Raw genomic sequence first — 22,424 nt, 5'->3', positions numbered from 1 at the left:
AGCAGGAACACACAGCTTCCAGATTCCTGCTTCTCTCTTCCGTTCTCTGCCCAGGTTTTGAGGGTAATTGTTATTTTGCTCCTTTTTGTTTTTTTTATATATTTTTTTTATTACTTGGGTCGGAAAGGCACAAAGGACCAAGATACCGGCAGTTAAACTAGGTGAAAAGGCTGGTGTCTGCGTGCTGCAGTCAGTCGGACTGACAAGTGTCGGCTTGTCAGTGTGTCAGTTAGTGACGTTTCGGTCGTACCACAGCCCCGGATCCAGGCTCCTGCTGCTTTTAGAAGGCTGTAATACAGGGCCCTCCAGAAACACACACAAATAAACCCCTGCAAGCACATCCACACACACAACAATTTGTACACACACACACACAATGTCTTACTTCCTCACACACACCTGCTCTTGTACGGTTGTGCATATATGAATGCATACTGACGCACAGACCGAGCATGTGAGTGTGTGTGTCAGCAATTTGCAGGGTGGTCTAAAACTATACTGTGACTGAAATAAGGCTCCGATTCAGAACAGAACCGGTATAGGAATGGATTTGATAAAGACCTCCCTCAGTCTTACACACAGTTTTTACATTTAAACATTTTATTTCTGCTTACTACGATTACATTGCGGTGTCTTTGATTTACTGATATACTCTCTCTGTTAGTGTGTGTATGTGTCCACGTGTGTGTGTGTGTGTGTGTGTGCGCGTCCAATCGTGTGTGTGGAATTGTGCCATGTCATGAATTGCAGGCACTGGTTGCGTGTGTGTGTGTGCACATGCGTGTTTGTGTAGTAGGCTTATGTATATGGGTACACTGTTTTTTGGGGGAAATAGACACATTTATTGGAAGTTTTTCAGTACATTTTAATATTTGTAGCTACTTTTTAAAATAAATACCTGCAGTAAACTGGTGCCATCGTATTTATACTGTTTATCATAGAAAGAATGTAGACAGCTACATTTCGTCATGTTTTTCTTAAAGTTAATCTTGCATTTTATCGCAGCAAAGTTGGCTGCCTACACCGAGGAAAAGTAGCTACACCTGTCTGCCGATAGATTGCCTGTTCGTGAATTCTCGTGGACAAATGCAACTGAAGCACAAAATGAGTCTGATGCCAAGCAGATATTTCAGTAAGTATTTTCCGTCTGCATTTACAAAACGCAGCAAGTTATTTGCTTGCTTTCAGAATCCTGAGTTAACCTTACCCCGAAGTTTAGCTTGCTAGTTAATCAAAGTAAGTGGCTGAATTAATCAAGTGCCGGGGCATCATATTGTGTCAGCTTTCTGCCGTGTTTGAGAAGTCAAAGACCGTTGCGTGAGTTATTTATACAGCTGCCACTATCCTGATATCCTTGCGGTTATTTTTTTTTCCTTCTCTGTTCTCTGCACTTCGACTGTGTGTGTAATTTACAATGCTATGCTTGCTTTACTTGTCTGTCATTGTGAGGCGCTCTGGGAGACCGACAGACACGTGTAACGGGCCTCCTAAGAACATGTCTCAGTTTGTCCAACACATGGTTACCGAAACCCATTCCCCCTCTCTTCCCACTCCTCCTCTTCCCTTCAACCTTCCTTCCAGATCCTCATGCAGGCATTCCCCAATCGAAGGGTGCCACCTCTAACCTCTGACACGTTACTTTCCCTAGGGATCCGTCATGTATCCGCCCCCACACTCCCCCGGTCTGTCTCATAAGCCCTTCATATCACTCTCTCTTTTGTTCCCCCTCACACTGTCTAGTATGCAATTTCCACTTCATTTCAGTGCTGTACAGTTACTGTCTCTGAAACATGCACGTGTGTATGCAAATGGGCTGCTGACAAATAGAAACGGGTTCACTCTCACACACACAGATGGTAGTATATAGGTCCTTATCCATGGGGTAGTGGAGAAAACGTTAGTGTCGTGACTCCAGGCCAGGGCCTTCCTTCTCTGGGCTAGAGTGTTTTACTGGAAAGGGCGCCATGACACTTCATTGAACCAAGGCCCTGTGCTCTGGCCTCGTAGCTTATAATGCAGTGTGGGTGTGAGATGGTGAAACTGGCACCACTAGGGCTGTGGTGGTCACGAAATTCCGTCAGCTGGTTATTGTCAAGCAAATAACTGTCGGTCTCACGGTATTTGAAGTTAAATAACGTAAACACATTTTGCGTCTCCTGGCTTCCACACACAGCCTACAAGCCATTTTAAAAAGTAAGAAATCCATGTAATTTAGCCAACACCTTCACAATAAATCCATTATTGAATTTAGACGGGTCTTAAGAAGCATGATATGAAGAAAATGTAGTCTGTCAGAAGACCAGAATAGCATACTGAGTTGTCCTGTGGGCTACACTAGTTCATTTAGCAGACAATATTTGCTTATAATTCCTTGGCATTATTTTATAGTATGAAGAATAAAATTGAATAAACTATAAATATTTTCTCCAAACGATGTGAGGGAGTGTGCACATGCTGCTATTCAGTGTTTAGGGGTTAACAAAGAAACCGGTACTCCTATGTGCTTAATTTAGTTATTAATGTAACTTTAGTTGTTCTTCAAAAGTTGGGCTATATGTTTTGATTTTTAATACATTGTAAGGCTGAATGATGAGACGAAAAAGGTTGCTTGAAAGGCATGAGCTCTGCTTTTTTTTTTTTGCTCAGGCTGTACGCACTCCAATAGTCTCTCATTCCCAATTTGACAAGCACTTGATAATGCCTCCAATTTCAAGGCGGCATCCCCTTTGTGGTTGTCATGCACCCTAAAAAAAATCCATACCTTTTTGTGGCCCGGAGTGCTGCGTTGTGCCCTTCTCCCTGAGTGTGCTGCGCAATCCGAAGCGCCTCTCCCATGGCTCTGTCATGTGATCAGGTCTATCTCACAGGCTACAAGTGAAGACAGACACATTGGGGACGTAACTGTGCATGTCCTTTTCCAATTCCGAGGTGCATATTGAAGATACTGGAAGAACTGTCCACATTTACTTTTCGTCAGCCAACAAGATGAGTAGGCCTAATGAACAGCAAAAGTATTAGCCTATGTTTTTCCCACGCAACGTGTGGAATGGCTGTCATAATATTTAAAAAAGTGATATTTTGAAAGCCCAAGCCCATACTTTTTTTTTTTGTAGCCAATTTAGATTTATTTTTGTTTGAGGGGGTTACATCTACATAATCTATTTCATATTATACAATTATAAAACCTACCCGTAGATTGCCAATCAAAATAAGAAAAAAACCTGCAAGAGGTACATCGTTTGTATTATATATTATTCTATCAATATGTCTCCATGAAACCCCCCAACATCTTTTGAAACAGCACAAGCCCATGTTTTTTAAAAATCCACATTTCATCTCTTTCCTACCCTCACTCCGCTTTGTTAGGGAGCAGGCGTAGGGTCTTACTCTCAATGTATCTGCATTATGATACTGATGGAAAATAATAGTAAACGTCCTCTCACTGTCATCTGCGTATATTTTCAGCAAAAATGTGTATTTACATAAGATTCAACAACTGAGACATAAACTGAATACGTTCAAAAGGAACAGTCAGTATCTGTTGTGGCCACCAGCTGCATTTAAGTACTGCAGTGCATCTCCTCATGGACTGCACCAGATTTGCCAGTTCTTGCTGTGAGATGTTATCCCACTCTTCCACCAAGGCACCTGCAAGTTTCCGGACATTTCTGGTGGGAATGGCCCTAGCCCTCACCCTCCGATCCAACAGGTCCCAGACGTGCTCAATGGGATTCAGATCCGGGCTCTTTACTGGCCATGGCAGAACAATGACATTCCTGTCTTGCAGGAAATCATGCACTGGTCCAGCGACTGTGTTTTTGTGCCTGTTGTTGCCGGTGATGTCTGGTGAGGACCTGCCTTACAACAGGCCTACAAGCCCTCAGTCTAGCCTCTCTGCCTATTGCGGACAGTCTGAGCACTGATGAAGGGATTGTGCGTTCCTGGTGTAACTCGGGCAGTTGTTGTTTCCATCCTGTACCTGTCCAGCAGGTGTGATGTTCGGATGTACCGATCCTGTGCAGGTCTTGTTACACATGGTCTGCCACTGCGAGGACGATCAGCTGTCCGTCCTGTCTCCCTGTAGCGCTGACTTAGGCGTCTCACAGTACACAGACATTGCAATTTATTGCCCTGGCCACATCTGCAGTCCTCGTGCTTCCTTGCAGCATGCCTAAGGCACGTTCATGCAGATGAGCAGGGGCCCTGGGCAACTTTCCTTTGGTGTTTTTCAGAGTCTGTAGAAAGGCCTCTTTAGTGTCCTAAGTTTTTATAACTGTAACCTTAATTGCTTAACTACCGTTCCACAGGTGCATGTTCATTAATTGTTTATGGTTCATTGAACAAGCATGGGAAACGGTGTTTAAACCCTTTACAATGAAGATCTGCGAAGTTATTTGGATTTTGATGAATTATCTTTGAAAGACAGGGTCCTGAAAAGGGACATTTTTTTTTTTGCTGAGTTTATATTTTCAAAAGCATGCGAGTCTCGCTCGTGTTTATATTTCATAACCTCTGCAGGCTTTTAGGGTTGCCTATACGCGATCGAGCAAAATAGTAGCCCTACACTTGATTTAGGCTACATTATTGCATGCTAAATGTTTCTTATCAGTGGTAGATGCGCAAACAAATAGATGAGCTATAGGCCTAACACCCACTTATGCTCCCAGCGAGAGACCAATTAACCAAATATACGTAGATTCAGTGAAACAAAATCACATTGGTTGATCAAATCAAATGTATTTATATAGCCCTTTGTACATCAGCTGATATCTCAGTGCTGTACAGAAACCCAGCCTAAAACCCCAAACAGCAAGCAATGCAGGTGTTGAAGCACGTTGATCAGACAAGTAAGTCACAGGCTTTTGATCAAGAGGAGGCCTATCCGACTGAGTAAAGAGCAAAATAATCCACTTGCTAACCCCTTACACTCATGGGAATTGGCCTATGGATGGGACTACATTGAAATTATGCTTACAGAAGAAATATGGAATGTATAACCATGGTAGCAGTTAAGTTTGGGGATTATGAGAAAATGATTAGACCAATGGTGAGGACACAGCAGTTCACGAGACTGAATCCAACCATTGTACTGTTGATTTTATGTGTATTTGACGTTTACTGTACTTATCGCCCACATTTGTTGATAATGAAATCTGAAAATACTCTGGATACGTTCCGTAATATGATAAGAATATTTTTGAGCTCTCCTAGCTGTGCTGTTGAGGAACTAGAGCAAGTACACTTGTAGTTGTTTGATTCGGACCACAGCCCTGCACCCCCCCTTTACGCAATTACTGTTTTTGTTTACGCAATTCAAAAACGGTCCATTTTATAAATCACAGTCTGTGTCAGGTGGGCATAATTTGAAAGCTTGTTCTTTTGCCAACATGACTAGCTAAATTATAAACTGGAAATGTGAAGTGCACATTTGGGTGTTTGGCTTGCTTGTATGACGTCAAAGCGGTATTTATTATAATCTTCAATGTCTCATCTTTCAAAATATATGCATGGAGTCCTCATTTTACAGCATTTCCCTCATTTTCGATGATCTTTGGGGTGCAAAAGTTGACCAATTAGCGGTGGGGATGGGGCAACGTCTTGTTTCATGTGGTACTCCAGTTCAGAACGGCTGTCAGTCAACCCATACAGAGCTGTGATGCGGAGACCCTGAGCTCTGACGTCATGTATAGAATCTTGCTGTAAAGCCACTTGCGTTCCAATTTAGGTACGTGTCAATGTCCAAATCTGCCATTTTCAACCCATATACGGGTACGAGTGTAGTAAAGGGCTACGCTACCCTGTCAAAATGTTTTGATCAGTACTAATAAATGAGCCAACTAGACAAGATGATCATGAGCAGCACTCACCTCAACTAAGCTGACCTTTCCCCCCAGCCTAATTGTAGCCTATATCCAATTGAAGATTCATTGGAAGAAAAACAATTCTGACATTGATTGATTTATCAAGACTGAAAGCAGTGTGATGACACTGTCCCTAATCAAAACGGTGCTGAAATGATCATCTAGTTCAGGGGTTCCCAAACTTTTTCATTCAGGCCCCCTTTCCAGCATTGTGAACACACCACTCTTGTTGGTGGAAATAAAATTGTACAGGTTTAAAGCTTATTTCCTGCAATTCTACACAATTTTTCATGGGTTTCAGAGATAATTTTGCTTTTTTTTATATATATATTTTTTTTATATATTTTTTTTTAAAGATAATTGACTTGCAATTCTGTACACTTTTCCATGTCTAACAGTCAAACGTTTGGACACACCTACTTATTCAAGGATTTTTCTTTCTTTTTTTTTTACTACTTTCTACATTGTAGAATAATAGTGAAGACAAACTATGATTAAAAAATGGTAATAATTTATTTGAATGGTTAATCTGTAGTCTTGATAAACTGGGTAAATTTAGATGTAGCGTAGGCCTATTTTACAATACAGTTGAACGCAATCCTCAATAGGAGTTATTGAGTATGCGCTTGTTTTGGCTGATTTCATGGGGATTTCTGTTGCCCTTCCATCTGTTTTGGAAATTATTTTATGGTACTGATCAACATTTTGCAAAGAAGAAGCAATATCTTCTTTTATAAAAAAGTGTGTGCTGTCTCTTTAAGACCCAGGATGTCATTCACACACAGTCAGTTCCAGTCTCATGCAAAGTTGGTCTTGACTGGGAGAGATGTGACGCAGGGGGAGACTAAGTGAATGAATAAGGTTTTCGGTGACAATCCGCTTTGAAATCAGCCAGTTTTGTGTTATGGTTTGCGTATTATCACAAACGAGGTACTAAGGTAGTGAATTTATGTTTGCTTCAGCTGTAAGCTAGCGAGGAAAGTTTACATATAAAGCTGGAAGTTACCGGTAACTTCTTGTGTTCTAACCTGTAATGGATATTGTTTTGTGAACAGTACATTTTCAACATTTCTACAGGCCGCGTAGCATTATTCAAGTGTGCTCTGCTATCCTGCCACCTTTACGCTTTCCTGTCAGCTCTATTTTGGTGACTTTACTGCAGTTCCTCTCCACATTTAGGTTTGATCTTCCTTCAGATGGCAGTAAAAGCTTGAGCTAACGCCAGACGTTTTAAGTAGAGAGCAGGAGCAATGATATACAGTACATTTTCAGCAAATTGTTTTGGAAAAGTATTTTGGGAATGATTGCAAACATGGTCACAACTTCTCGTCTAGCTACCAAAGCATGCTGGGAGTTGTTGTGTCACATGTCTGAGGGGCCATGGGGGCTGACCTGACTTGACTGTGCTTAGGTATGAGATAAACCGTCCCTTCCCGAGAACTCTGTGTGCTGGCTTTTGACCTCACAACAGTTGACCTGTCTGTCACTTACACGGAACCCAAACCGGCTGCGCACGTGCACCATCGTGCGCTATCGTGCATAAATGTATTTTGTCCTCCTACACCAAACGCAATCACGACACGCAGGTTAAAATATCAAAACAAACTCTCAACCAATGACATTAATTTGGGGACAGGTTGAAAAGCATTAAACATGTATGGCAATTTAGCTCGTTAGCTTGCACTTACTAGCTAATTTGTCCTATTTAGCTAGATTGCTGTTGCAAGCTAATTTGTCCTGAAATATAAACATTGAGTTGTTATTTTACCTGAATGCACAAGGTCTTCTACTCCGACAATTAATCCACACATAAAACGGCCAACCGAATCGTTTCTAGTCATCTCTCCTCCTTCCAGGCTTTTTCATCTTTGAACTTATATGGTGATTGACATCTACACTTTTACCACAACAACCGGCAAAACATTTTGTCTTTCAATCACCCACGTGGGTATAACCAATGAGGAGATGGGAGAGGCAGGACTTTCAATGCGATCTGCATCAGAAATAGAAAGGAGTTCTATTTTAGCCCTTGGCGTCACAGACGCTCGTTGGCAAGCTCGAGCAGTGTGGGTGAAATAATTGAATAACATGGATTTCTACATTTATTTTGCGACGCTCGCGCACGCGACCTGTCCGGTCTGGTCAGCATGTTAGGCTTGGGCGGTATACTGTGTATACTGGGGTATTTGGAAATGGCCACAGGATGGTTTTTCAATAGCATCAATACTGTTCAAACGATTTCTTTTCAAGTTTTTCAAATACATTTTATGTGTTGCTATTTTTTATTTTTTTAATCAGATCCAGTTCTTATTTCAACTGTCACATTATTTTACATTATTAACCTTACTTCCCCAGCACAGTTGAGCCAGTCCCGTTTCTAAATAGCACAACAAGAGAAAGTGGGAGCAGTTGAGTATAGCTGTGTATTAACAAGGGGTGCATTTTATATTGAAAGTCAAGTGTTTTTTTTTGTTGCTTCAATAGTGATCAGGGATGTGCAACTATAGATTTCCATCACAGAAAATAGATTAGTGCAACACATTTGGCTAGTAAAGGAATTTTAAAAAAACAATGAAATGAAACACATTTCATGACACATTTCTAATGTTTAGGCCTATCAAATAAAGAATGTAGCCAGCTACAGTTCCTAATGTCTTGCTTAAAGTTGGTTTTGCATTTTATTGGAGAAAAATGGCTTTCCCGAGGGAAAAAAACTAAAAATCAGTTGCAGCACTCTGCTGATAGAATGCCCAATCCTGAATTCTCATCCGAGTTTAGAAGTGCAACTGAAGCACAAAATTAGTCTGACGCTGAGCAGGAATTACAATAAGAATAATTTTAGATCTGTTTTTACGAAACGCAGCAATATATTTGTTTTTATATTTTCTTCCTGTCTGAAAATGATGCGTTAACACGACCCCTAGTTTAACTTTCTATCTAAGTTGCTGAATTAATAAGGTGATGGGGCATCATATTGTTACATTTCTTCTGCGTTTGAGTAGGCAAAGCTCTTTGGGTGAGTTATTTGCACAGCTGCCAGTGCTATCTTCATTTCCTTGCGTTTTTCTCCACTCTGTTCTCTGCTCCTCCCTCCTTAGAGCAGGCAGGCTCGTTGCCCTAGCAACTCCAGACTCCACACAGAGACAGGTGCTGGAGAGCCAGTACTGCATGCGTCAAAACATTGCTAATTTGCTAAGTGCCTCTTGTTCACGTTCACTTGTAAGTATAAACTCACCAAAAATGACATTCTGTAGCTCCTACCTATATAACTTCATGAGCTGGATTGCCCGTGTTTGCAATTAATTTTATTTTCATTTGCACTTGTTAGCGTATTTAGCCTTCAGCCTCCATGCACATGTGCTATTACTTGTGCTAATTTTGTTAGCATTCTGGTAATAGATGCCCAATGGGTTTAAAAAAACATTTTTTGTTGCGCCCATTTGTGTACTAAACCGGCAATAACGGAAATTCAAGGGTGAGAGGAGGTTATGAAAATCTGGATACTGCCCAACCCTACTGTCAAGTGTTAAAAGCTCATTACTTCTCTAAGAGGACAACTGCAGTGTCACAGTTGGCTATCTCACCTTTCACACCGCTGACACTGGCCCCTCCTCCTTTCACCTGTTCTATTCATCCATCTTGTGAGAGAACCCCATCCTTGTCCATACCATGAGTCATTGCAGAGCCCATTATAGAAATATATTGTGGGAATGGCTTCCCTTTTCTGTTTCTCCTTTTCCTCCAGGCTAGTCACCAGTCCCCTTTCCAGTTTTTTTTTTTTCTCCTTCCAACTTGTCAGAGTGCTATCTTGAAAGAATTCTCTCTTCCATTTTTCTCTTTCTTTCTCGCTCACTCCCTTTTTCTCTTATCTCCCTGCTCTCTCTGTCCTCACTCTCTCCCTTTCTGGCTGTGCCCTGCGACAGTGCCCCATTCACAAACAGTGGAGAGTTAAGTGGTTCACTCTGGTTTGAAAGCCGCCATCGGCTGGGACCCGCTCTCCCTCCGAGCCTCAAATTCACAAAACCCTGCCTGTGTTGTTTTTGAATGCTGGCACACTAAGGCACAGGGCTGAGGTTCAGTTTCAACTGTGTTCTACGTAGCTAGCAGGAGTTAGGCTATGCACACATGTGCGGTCTTAAAGACCCACATACACGTGAACATGGTAAAGAAGGTTCTTCAGAATGCCTATATATATACACACACATGATGCACTCTGTTCCACCCAAACTTTGATACATTCTTAGTGAAACATAGGCAGGAACGCACTGAATGGGTTTCTATCATAGTGCTCTCTGCTTCCCACTCAGACCCCGTAGCCTGGCTGTGCTCCTGCATTCATGTGAGGAACAGTGGGTTTCATTTCGACCAGACCAGGTTTTGAAATGTTATTTTACATCATCTCAAGGAACATTCACATCATATCATTGTAATTCTAGGGTGATGTTATATCCTTTTACGTGAATAATAATGAATTTATTGAATTGCCCAGTTCTAAAGGTGGCATAGTGATTAGGGTGGTACGGTTCTTGTCAGACGGTAGGTAGGTTAAGTGGGTATGATGACGGTATAAGACTGTCAGTCCTGTAAGGTGACTGCTGTGATGGTGAGAGGTGTGTGAAAGTAGTCTGTGAGAGGATAGGTAAGCAGGGAGAGGATGAGAGGGGGAAGGGAGTAGGGTATAGGGACTCCTGCAAGGCTCCTGGGGGAGGGGGAATTTGACACCACTACGTGGTCTACCCTCCTCCCTGTATTTCTCCCTTGTTCTCTCCTTGCTTTCTCGATTTTCAGGAGCTGTTTTGCTGTCAGCACTCCAGAGGTTAAAAATCTGTGAGCCAACAGCAGCAGCTCGGCTTTAGCCACTCCCTGAGCCAGCCAAGGTTTTCTTTTTAAAGTCTTTATCTCCTCCTCCTCCTGCCTCACTCTCTTGCTCATTCACTCTGGGCTTTGTGTGAGCGTGCATCGTTGGCACTGTGTGTTAGCGCATGTCGGGGAGAAAGCAGACCCAGACGAGAGAGAACGAGGGGGAGACCAAAAGCATTCTCTCTGCACACAGACAACCAAGAATCATTCTGCCTGCTGTCAAGGAAGACTAGTACCGGATATAAAAAAAAGTAACAAAGGAACTAGACTCAAGAAAGCGAGAGTGAGGAAGAACTGGACTGCCTAAGACGAGGAATATTCTATCACTCACTCACTCGTGTGTGTGTGTGTGTGTGTGTGTGTGTATGTATATATATATATACAGTCACACACACAGCAGACTTCTATCGGTGAAGCCAGCAAACTCCCTCACACTCTCAGACAGTAAAAAAGGGAGGAAGCTGCCTGGATCTTGCCAAAGGTGTGTGTGTGTGTGTGGAGCGAGAGGAGAATGGAGGAGGGCTCGGTGTCTGTGGCCCCAGCATGCAACTCTACGACCACCAACGCGGTGCTGAACAACCACTGCGCCGGTAATCTACTGTTCTGTAACCGTACTACAATAGCCTTCATTGCCCTGCTTTGCTGTAGTATTGCTTTTGTTACTGTTCCCAGACAGAGTAAAAGAATCAAAGCTCGGAGGTTAGTGGAGCGCGATCTCCATGTGGAGGCTCATTGACGCGTGTGTGTGCTCTATGGTGTTTCCCCCCAGCTACGCACTTGAGGTGGCGTTAGCTCCAGAATCTGTCTTCTGCAATACAATAGTGTCTGTGTGGTTTACCAGAAATGGCATGCATGTGGTTCTAACGTAGAATACTTTCTAAGCGTGCGTTGGTCATATCCTGTGGTGGTTCTGTAGTCAAACTATAGAAGTAGGAAAATGTGTGTGTTGTGTGTCTGTGTGTGGCCGCTCATTTACTTTTTTTATCCATAGACTAGGGCCCACACAATTACATCTGCACTCTTTTTATTGTCTGTGTGTGGGTCGTTATGACCTTTTTCTCCAAGCCATTCACTGTTCATTCAGAGAGCTCACCCCATTGAGACTGCTGCTGATTGGTCTGAGGAGAGGACCGAGACAGTAAAGCTGTCTAGATGTCCGTCTTTTTATAGCAGGGAGGATTTGTATCAGCGAGAAGAGTGAGAGAGGCGGATGGATTGAGTGTGTATTTGTATTTATTAAGGATCCCCATTAGCTGCTACCAAGGCAGCAGCTACACTTCCTGGGGTCCAAACACATTAAGGCACTTATAGCACACACAAAACAAAAGATAAACAGTACATCATATAACATTATTACACCACTACATATCTACAATACAAAATGTAAAACAACGATATTACAATGTGCGTGTGTCTGTACCCGTGTCTCTCTTCACAGTACCCGTTGTTCCAAAAGGTGTATTTTTATGTAAAAAAAAATAATAATGATTCTACTGCTTGCATCAATTACCTGATGTGGAATAGAGGTCCATGTAGTCATGGCTCTATGTAGAACTGTGCGCCTCCCATAGTCTGTACTGGACTTGGGGATTGTGAAAAGACCTGGTGACATGTCTTGTGGGGTATGCTTGGGTGTCCGAGCTGTGTGCCAGTAGTTTAAGCGGACCGTTCCGTATGGCAACTGCTCGGCATCTGACCGTAAGGCGCTACAGAGGGTTGTGAGAACGGCCCTGTTCATCACTGGGGCCAAGCTTCCTGCCATCCAGGACCTACAGTGGGGCAAAAAAATATTTAGTCAGCCACCAATTGTGCAAGTTCTCCCACTTAAAAAGATGAGAGAGGCCTGTAATTTTCATCATAGGTACACTTCAACTATGAGAGAAAAAAAATCCATAAAATCACATTGTAGGATTTTTAATTAATTTATTTGCAAATGATGGTGGAAAATAAGAATTTGGTCACGCTATTAAAAATGTCAGGCCAAGGTAAGCCTACACAATTCCCCCATTTTTTTTTTTTCATTTGGGTTTTGCAATATTCACAATGTAAAAAATGTATGGCGGTGTAGAGTATAACTCAGGCTAGTAAAACGCATTTCGTCAACAACACCGTGGCGAACTGGGCGTGGCACTGGGCATGGCATGAGGTGGAGAGAGACACAGAAGAGAGAAATAAAAAAATGTAATGGCTCAGGCTGTAGATGGAGTGAGACAGAGTTAGGTAGAGAGAAGGAAGGGGGTGTCATAGATCATAGCGGTGTGTCCATAAGTTCATGGTCTCAGTAGGCCTGCAGGGCTGGGGTGGGTGGTTCTGGGAGCCGGTTAAGGTGTTACTAATTCCTGGCTTTGTGCTTGAACGAACATGGCCATAGCCACGCAGTACTGCACCAGTCCATGCACTGCTGGTCAATGAGTAACTAGTATGTTTGTGTGTGTAATATGTAACAATGTTCAACAGTTTATATTTAAGCAATAATGCTTGAGGAGGTGTGGTGTATATGGCCATATATATATGTGTGTGTGTGTGTGTGTGTGTGTGTGTGTGTACGTACAATGTGTATGTAGTGAGGAGGCACTCTTAGGGCTGTGGGAGAGGTTAGTAGGCCAGTTGGTATTCTGTCTTCTTATTACAACACTTAATTTGGCAAATGCTGTCCCTCCCTTTTCTTTTTCCCTCCCTCACTTCTCACCGACGTTCAAGGTACTCGTCGTACCCCCTCTTCCCCGTGCCGCCTTTCTTCAAAGTACACACCCTCCTCAAATGAAAGAAAAACATACATCAAAATGGTGTTGAGTGAGAGAGGCAGGAGCATGAATGAGAAAACAAAGTCGCCGATTACAGATCTAATCTTTATTTCTGTCTTTTCCGCTCTCACTATATCATACACACAGATTTACACATGCATAATTATAGGCAGACATACACTACCATTCAAAACTTTGGGGTCACTTAGAAATGCCCTTGTTTTTGAAAGAAAAGCACATTTTTTGTACGTTAAAATAACATCAAATTGATCAGAAATACAGTGTAGTCATTGTTAATGTTCTAAATGACTATTGTAGCTGGAAACGGGTGAAATTTTAAAAATATTTTTATATCTACATAGCTGTACAGAGGCCCATTATCAGCAACCATCACTCGTGTTCCAATGGCAAGTTGTTGGCTAATCCAAGTTCATCATTTTAAAAGGCTAATTGATCATTAGAAAACCCTTTTGCAATTATGTTAGCACAGCTGAAAACTGTTGTGCTGATTTAAAGAAGCAATAAAACTAGCCTTCTTTAGGCTGAGCTGAGTATCTGGAGCATCAGCATTTGTGGGTTCGATTACAGGCTCAAAATGTCCAGAAACAAATACATTTCTTCTGAAGCTTGTCAGTCTATTCTTGTTCTGAGAAATGAAGGTTATTCCATGCGAGAAATTACCAAGAAACTGAAGATCTCATACAACGCTGTGTACTACTCCCTTCACAGAACAGCGCAAACTGGCCCTAACCAGAATAGAAAGAGTGGGAGGCCCCGGTGCACAACTGAGCAAGAGGACAAGTACATTAGAATGTCTAGTTTGAGAAACAGATGCCTCACAAGTCCTCATCTGGCAGCTTCATTAAATAGTACCCGCAAAACACCAGACTCAATGTCAACAGTGAAGAGGCGACGCAGGGATGCTGGCCTTCTAGGCAGAGTTCCTCTGTCCAGTGTCTATATTCTTTTGCCCATCTTAATATTTTATTTTTATTGGCCTGACTGGGATATGGCTTTTTCTTTCCAACTCTGCATAGAAGGCCAGCATCCCGGAGTTGCCTTTTCGCTGTTGATGTTGAGACGGGTGTTTTGCGGGTACTATTTAATGAAGCTGCCAGTTGAGGACTTGAGGTGTCGAATCAAATTTTATTAGTCACATGCGCCGAATACAACAGGTGGAGGGAGACCTTACAGTGAAATGCTTACTTACGAGCCCCTAACCAATAATGCAGTTTAAAATACAGATAAGAATAAGAAATAAAAGTGACAAGTAATTTAAAGAGCAGCAATAAAATAACAACAGTGAGACTATATACAGGGGGGTACCGGTACAGAGTCAATGTGCGGGGGCACCGGTTAGTTGGGGTAATTTGTACATGTAGGTGGAGTTATTAAAGTGACTATGCATTGATAACAACCAAGTAGCAACGGTGTAAAAGAGAGAGGGGGGGGGGCAATGCAAATAGTCTGGGTAGACATAAGATTAGATGTTCAGGAGTATTTTTGCTTGAGGGTAGAAGCTGTTTTAGAAGCCTCTTGGACCTAGACTTGGCGCTCTGGTACCGATGGTGCAGCTGTAGAACCTTTTTGAGGATCTGGGGGCCCATGCCAAATCTTTTCAGTCTCTTGAGGGGGGAAAAGGTTTTGTGGTGCCCTCTTCACGATTGTCTTTGGTATCTTTGGACCATGGTAGTTTGTTGGTGATATGGACACCAAGGAACTTGAAACTCTGTCGAGCAGCAGCACAACCAGGTGGACTGGTTACAGCAAGGAGTCATCAGGCCAGGTAGTCCCGAGGCATGGTCCTAGGGCTCAGTTCCTCCAAGAGAAGAGAGACAGTTAGAGGGAGCATAATTAAATTCTCATAGGACACCGGAGAAATACTCCAGATAAAGCAGACTGACCGTAGCCCCCCGACACAAAGTATTGCAGCATAATTACTGGAGGCTGAGACGGGAGGGGTCGAGAATACCGGGTCTGACCCTCTTGCCTCCAGAACTGCCTGAATTCTTCGGGGCATGAACACGTCGGTCAATTGGTATCAAGGGACCTGACGTGGGCCAGGATGAGATTCCCCACACCATTAAGCTACCAGCCTTTGCCGTTGACACCAGGCAGGTTGGGGCCATGGACTCATACTGCTTACGCCAAATCCTGACTCTGTCAGCAGCATGACGCAACAGAAATTGCGGGGAGAATATATTTTTTTCAATAATTCTCCACTCCTCAATTGTCCAGTGTTGGGGATCATGTGCCCACTCAAGCCGCTTCTTGTTTTTAGCTGATAGGAGTGGAACCCGATGTGGTCATCTGCAATAGTCCATCTGTGACCAGGACCATGTGACGCACTGCACTGTCTGTAGGAGCAAACCATTTTCATGAACTGGGTGGTGTACCTAATAAACTGGCCACTGAGTGTATGTCAATGGATTCCCTTCAAGCAGCAGAAGTATGAGAGAGCATGTGGCGAGGTTTAAAGAAGGAAAGGACAGATTCCAATAAAGAGAGGGATGGTGCGAGAGAGTAAGATGCGGAGAGTGACCTTGTCAATGCATGGCTGTGCTCCCACGTCATTATGAAAGCTAAAAACTCAGACTGAAGTGTGTGTGTGTGTGTGCGCGCGCGCGTGGTAGTCTGCGTTTGTGCATATGTATTTTTATTTTTTTAGCTTACTGTAATACTATCTATTGCCTGAGGCTGGGATCATGAATCAGCACATAGGTGCACACTACTTTCCCACGTTCTCCTACTGCCCCTCCTTAATCTCCTTAATCTCTCCCTCTGTGTGAGTGAGAAAGAGGGTGTGTGTGTGTGCATTTTACCATGTTGAGCAGTGTGGTTTCTCTAACCCAGTCCCAATGCAGACTCTGTCCCAGCGTGTCCAATGAGATGACCTGAAGGCATGGTTAAAACATACTGAGTCCCGAGTGATCTCTGACACTATCTAGCATACTGTGTGTGTGTGTCTATGGAGATATACCTCAGGGGACAGACGCACAACAAATGACATGTGAATATGTAAATCCAGCATGGCTGCCCCTCCTTCATTAAAACCTACAGTATGTGAAGGAGTGGGATGAAGAGATGGAAGGAGGGGGAGGAGAGAGTCCTCCCGTAGCAAATGTCTGTCAAACACTGATAGGACAGTGACCTGGGCTGGGAGAGAGCAGAGGCCATGACTGCAAAAGTATTCCATACAAAACCAGGACAATAGTTGATTTTGGGAATTTCATGAAAATGTAATCCATTTAAATTTTCCTTTGAAAGAAAGATTTGTTGACATATATTTGACATTTTTGTATCTAAAAGCATAATTGAGAAATAATTGCTCAAAGTTGGCATATTTCTCACATTTTGGGCTTACCCAGGCCTCCTTTAAGGCGACATAATGTTTCATCTGTAGGTGCTACAAAGCAACAATTGGTGTCATATTACGCGCTACCATTTTCTCTATGATATGAGTAGTATTTTTATTTCAATAACAATATTTATGAATATAAAAAATATATAAACGTCAAAAGTATCATGAATTTTTATCGGATATCTGGATTTTCTTAATACATGCGTTTCTATTTTAAATGTACGTTTTTAACCTGAGTACTGCTGCGCGAGGGAGAGAGGCCAGTGTGAGATGGGACCGTGAGAGACGCAGTAATGTTAGCCAAGGCAACTCGGCTACAGCCTAGACCTAGCTAACTTGAAGCAGCCACAATGTTATTTATCATCCCATATAACAGGGCCCGTCTTGATTGGAGAAGCCAAGCTAGCTGTAGCTAAGCTAAACAGCTACATGCTGCGCCCTCTACCAAACCCCATTCAGAGAAAAACAACAGCCTACCTGTTGGATGCTCATTTGGAGCATACTCATTTCGCAAGTTTTTGAAATCTCACTCCACTTGCTACACATTGAACCTCTTTGCTGCTTTGATAGGCCAACATAAACAACAAGCTACACATGTGAAGGGTACTGGAAGGCTAACAGATTTTTTTGTTCTAAATAAAAACTACTGAACAAAAATATAAACGTAACGTGCAACAATTTCAATGATTTTACTGGGTTACAGTAAATCAGTCAATTCAAATAAATTCATTAGGCCCCAATCTATGGATTTCACATGACTGAGCAGGGGTGCAGCAATGGGTGGGCAGGGGAGGAATTAGGCCCACCCACTGGGGAGCCAGGCCCAGCCAATCAGATATTTTTTTTCAGCTCTAAAGGGCTTTATTACAGACCAAAATACTCCTCAGTTTCATCAGCTGTCCATGTGGCTGGTCTCAGACAATTCCGCAGGTGAAGAAGCCGGACGTGGAGGTCCTGGGCTGGCATGGTTACACGTGGTCTGCGGTTGTGATGCCGGTTGGACGTACTGCCAAATTCTCTAAAATGACGTTGGAGGCAGCTTATGCTAGAGAAATGAACATTAAATTCTCTGGCAACATCTCTGGTGGACATTCTTGCAGTCAGCATGCCAGTTGCATGCTCCCTCAACTTGAGACATCAGTGGTGTTGTGTGATACAACTTCACATTTAAGAGTGTCCTTTTATTTTCCCCAGCACAAGGTTCACCTGTGTAATGATCATGCTGTTTAATCAGCTTCTTGATATGCCACACCTGTCAGGTGGATGGATACTCTTGGCAAAAAAAAGCTTACTAACATGTTACATTTTGGGGATCTTTTATTTTAGCCAATGAAACATGGGACCAACACTTTACATGTTGCATTTCATATTTTTGTTCAGTATAGATCAGTGGTTCCCAAACTGTGGGACGGCTTTCAACTGACTCTTGAAAGTTGTCATAGTAGATTGTAGGCTTGGGCGGTATGCCGGGGTATTTGGTAATGGCCATGGAAAAGTTTTTAATACTGTTGAAACTATTTATTTAGAAGTTTTTAATATTTTTAGCTATTAAGGAAATACCTGGAGTCAACACTTTTACATTTTGCATTTCAGTGTATTTGTATCTCTGATCTGTAAAGATATGTAGTAAAAGTCTTGTTGTAACTGTGGTGTTTTGTTATTAACAAGATGGCAGTGATGGACATCAGAGTCTCGGTAAGTATATATATTTGATTGATGTGTGTGGCGAGTTTGTGTGTGTGGGGGGGGTGGGGCGTTGTTCCCTGTCCATGTTTGTGTGTTGTGTGCCACCAGCTCAGTGCTGTAGTACTTGCTATTGTTTCACATCAAAGTCAGTATCAAAAGAAGGCTAGAGAATAGAGTCTTCAGTGAGTTTACGCTGTAGCCTACACTCCCACTGAATTTCACACCCCCTGGCTGCTTGATTCAGCCCTGTATCACATCTAAGCAGGGATTCAGATAGACGAATTATAGACGAATGGATAGACGAATGGATAGACGAATGGATAGACGAACTATGTCCAATAATGAGGTCAAAGCCTTTCACCCTGCAAGGAGAGGGGGCACATGTTTTAACAGTACAGGACAATATAGGCTGATGGAGAGCAAGAAAGAAAAGACTGCAAGAAAAGACTGCTCCTCCGTGCCCAGGATTCACCCACTGAGCTCTTATCACAGCTGTGTGGATGAGCGTGAGTCTGTGGGCGCGTTTGTGTCTGTGGCCTCCCTATCAGACAAGATGAGTAGTCTCAGCACCGTAGCTCTCTCAGACCCTCTCAGCTCTCCTCTCACTGAGTAAGCATTTTTACTGTTAGTCTACACCTGTTGTTTTATGAAGCATGTGACTACTAACGATTTGATTTGATTGGTCTCTGTTTCGGGATTGAGTGCCTCGGCTCTCTGCTGGTCTCCGTGTCTCTGTGATAGTGGTCTGGTTGATAGCTTTGTACTAAGGCTTAAGCTATTTCCCCTGGTCTTGTCTTAGTCTGTTTGATGGTTGATTTACATTCCATGTAAGAGTAGATTGGTGTATGGCTGTGTATTCTCTTGAGAGCCAGGTCTGCCTAAGGTGGCCTTTCTCAATAGCAAGGCAATGCTCACTGAGTCTGTACATAGTCAAAGCTTTCCTTAAGTTTGGGTCAGTCAGTTTTCAGGTATTCTGCCACTGTGTACTCTCTGTTTAGGGGGGCCAAGTAGAATTCTAGTTTTGTTAATTCTTTCCAATGTGTCAAGTAATTATCTTCTTTTTTTCTCATTATTTGGTTGGATTTAATTGTGTTGCTGTCCTGGGGCTCTGTGGAGTCTGTGTTTGTGAACAGAGCCCCAGGATCAGCTTGTTTAGGGGACTCTTCTCCAGGTTAATCTCTCTGTAGGTGATAGTTTTGTTATGGAAGGTTTGGGAATCGCTTCCTTTTTAGGTGGTCGTAGAATTTAACTGCTCTTTTCTTGATTTTGATAATTAGCGGGTATCGACCTAATTCTGCTCTGCATACATTATTTGGTGTTTTATGTTGTATGCAAAGCATATTTTAGCGGAATTCTGCATGCAGAGTCTCTATTTGATGTTTGTCCCATTTTGTGATTTCTTGGTTGGTGAGCGAACCCCAGACCTCACAACCATAAAGGGCAATGGGTTCTATAACTCACTCTTTTTTCAGAATCACGTTTATTTGCCAAGTACATTGACACAGTTTACATACATTAAATACAATATAGAAAATAGCTAAATGAGCAAATGTACAGTATAAATACACTCTTACTCACTCGATCACTCTCTTTCTCGCTCTCTCCCTGCCACTGTGGTCTGCTGCTGCCCAGCCATCTAGGGCACGGTAACTGCCCACTACCTCTGCTCACTCGGTCTGCGCGCATTCGTGTGTACGTACGTGCGTGTGTGTGCAGGCGTGTATGTGTGTGTGCCATATTACTAGCATTCTGTGCACATTCTTAAACCCTTTTTTAAAATTACCTTTATTGGCCAGAAACTGCTCTTTGCGCTTATATTAAAGGTTAGCTTGATCTGTTAGCATCACAAACATTGTAAAAATGGTTTGGCCTTTGGATGAGCTTTTATTGTTTACCATCGTTGAATCCACTTTTTGAGTTCGGGGTTAAGTCTTCTCATTGTTTAACTTGTTAATACTTTGCTCTAGACTTTTATGACTAGATGTTTTCTCTTTAGCACTTTTAAATTGTGACTGTGTCTGCACAGTGTTTTTTTTTTTTTGTGTCGGTGAGGGAGTTCAAATTCCTTCTGAATAGAGAGGAGGGTTCATCAGCACCCCTTTAACAGGCTAGCCTTAGAGATGAGGCCCTCTCACTGTCTTCACTGCAAATTACCCCAATTCCGTCCAGCAATCAGGACCTAAACCGCAGCTCGGCTTGGCAGCAGCCCTGAGCCTGAAACCCACTTCTCACAAATACTGAGCAGCTGAACTTTCCCTGTATTTATATTGTAGAGGCATGGAATACCTTCATACCATGCCTGTGCCATCCTGTGATATACGGTATTACCGGCAGTGCACACAAGGGATACCTTTTGTTGTTGTTGTTGTTCAAACATAAACCGTCAGAATGCTAACAAATGCTACGAAGACAGAAAACCCAGCTCATACAGTTATGCAAGTATCTCAAAACACAGTTTGCAGCGTGCACAAAAGAAATAATAGACCGCAGGGATCTTAATTCAGGAAGGAATTGTCTCTACTGCTGTTAACAAGCTTGATCTAGCACTTAAGCTAATATTAGCCCTCAGATTACAATGAAGAGCAAGACGTGCTGGTCTGTTCTGGGCCAGCTGCAGCTTAACTAGGTATTTCTTTCTTTGCAGCACTTGACCATATGACTGGACAATAATCAAGATAAGATAAAACTAGAGCCTGCAGGAATTGTTTTTTTAGATTGTGGTGTCAAAAAAGTAGAGCATCTCTTTACTACAGAGAAACTTCTCCCCATCTTTACAACCATTGGATCTTTGTTTTGACCATGACAGTTTACAATCTAAAGTTACACCAAGTAATTTAGTCTCCTCAAATTGCTCAACAGCCACACCATTCATAACCTGATTCAGCTGAGGTCTAGAACTTAGGGAAAGATTTGTACCAAACACAATGCGCTTAGTTTTAGAGATATTCAGGACCAGTTTACTACTGGCCACCCATTCCAAAACTGACTGCAACTCTTAAGGGTTTCAGTGACTTCATTAGCTGTGGTTGCTGACGTGTAAAGGGTTGAATCATCAGCATACATGGACACACATGCCCTTAGCAGGTCCTTTGTAAAAATAGAAAAGCGAAGCGGGCCTAGAGTGCTGCCCTGCGGTACACTACACTTTACATGTTTGACATTAGAGAAGCTTCCATTAAAGAAAACCCTCTGAGTTATTTTAGAGAGGGCTCTGATTCCATGATATGGCAGTGGTTGAAAAGCCATAAAACACAAGTTTTCTCAACAACAGGTTATGGTCAATAATATCAAAGGCTGCACTGAAATCTAACAGTACTGCTCCCACAATCATCGTATTATAAATTTCTTAGTCATTTGTGTCAGTACAGTACATGTTGGAAGTCTGTTGTTAATTTGTTTACAAAGAAATAGGATTGTATTTAGTCAAACACCATTTTTTACAGCTGTTTGCTAAGAGCTGGCAGCAAGCTGATACGGCTGCTGTTAGATCCACTAAAGGCCACTTTACCACTCTTGGGTAGCGGAATGCCTGGCTTCCCTGCACAAACACTTTTATTTCGGCTCAGATTAAAGATATGATGGATAGGAGTGGCTATAGAGTCAGTTATCATCCTCAGTAGCTTTCAAGCCCTCATGCCTGTGTTTTCCACTCTTTTTCACTTCCCATATTTTTTCAGTGGGGCCTTAGGGAAGTCACCAGATGCGACAAGTACGCCTTTACAGATAAGCAGAAATCCAACTCTGGAACTATGATATGCCCGTAGAGTATTTTTATGTTCAATAATATATTGAACAATTTTGCAAATCAAATGTTTTTATATTTTCAATATTCATAAACTACTCCTTACAGAGCAAGCGTTAACTTCATATGACACAATTGTTTGCATTGTAGCACCTACAGATTAAACATTA

The 22,424-nt window shown here is 42.4% G+C and overlaps 1 protein-coding gene across 4 annotated transcripts in view; it reads left to right on the top strand.

Annotated features, from left to right (window-relative positions):
* The window catches only part of LOC139381954 (echinoderm microtubule-associated protein-like 4), an 85,123-nt gene that overhangs the window by 18,976 nt on the left and 43,723 nt on the right, over positions 1-22,424 (top strand). The window contains exon 1 of one of the 4 annotated variants that reach the window (XM_071125840.1): positions 10,780-11,311. The exons of 2 other annotated variants lie outside the window; for them this stretch is intronic. In XM_071125840.1, the coding sequence (XP_070981941.1) occupies positions 11,233-11,311 (79 nt within the window). In that variant the 5' untranslated portion in view covers positions 10,780-11,232. Of the gene's footprint in view, positions 1-10,779; positions 11,312-22,424 lie in introns of those variants that run through there. One more of the 4 variants, XM_071125842.1, reaches the window with a different exon arrangement.

Source organism: Oncorhynchus clarkii, chromosome 23 (assembly GCF_045791955.1).
Source record: "Oncorhynchus clarkii lewisi isolate Uvic-CL-2024 chromosome 23, UVic_Ocla_1.0, whole genome shotgun sequence".
In the NCBI taxonomy this organism is placed as follows: Eukaryota; Metazoa; Chordata; class Actinopteri; order Salmoniformes; family Salmonidae; genus Oncorhynchus; species Oncorhynchus clarkii.
Note: the sequence above shows the minus strand (reverse complement) of the source record. Positions and strands in the feature narration are given on the sequence as shown.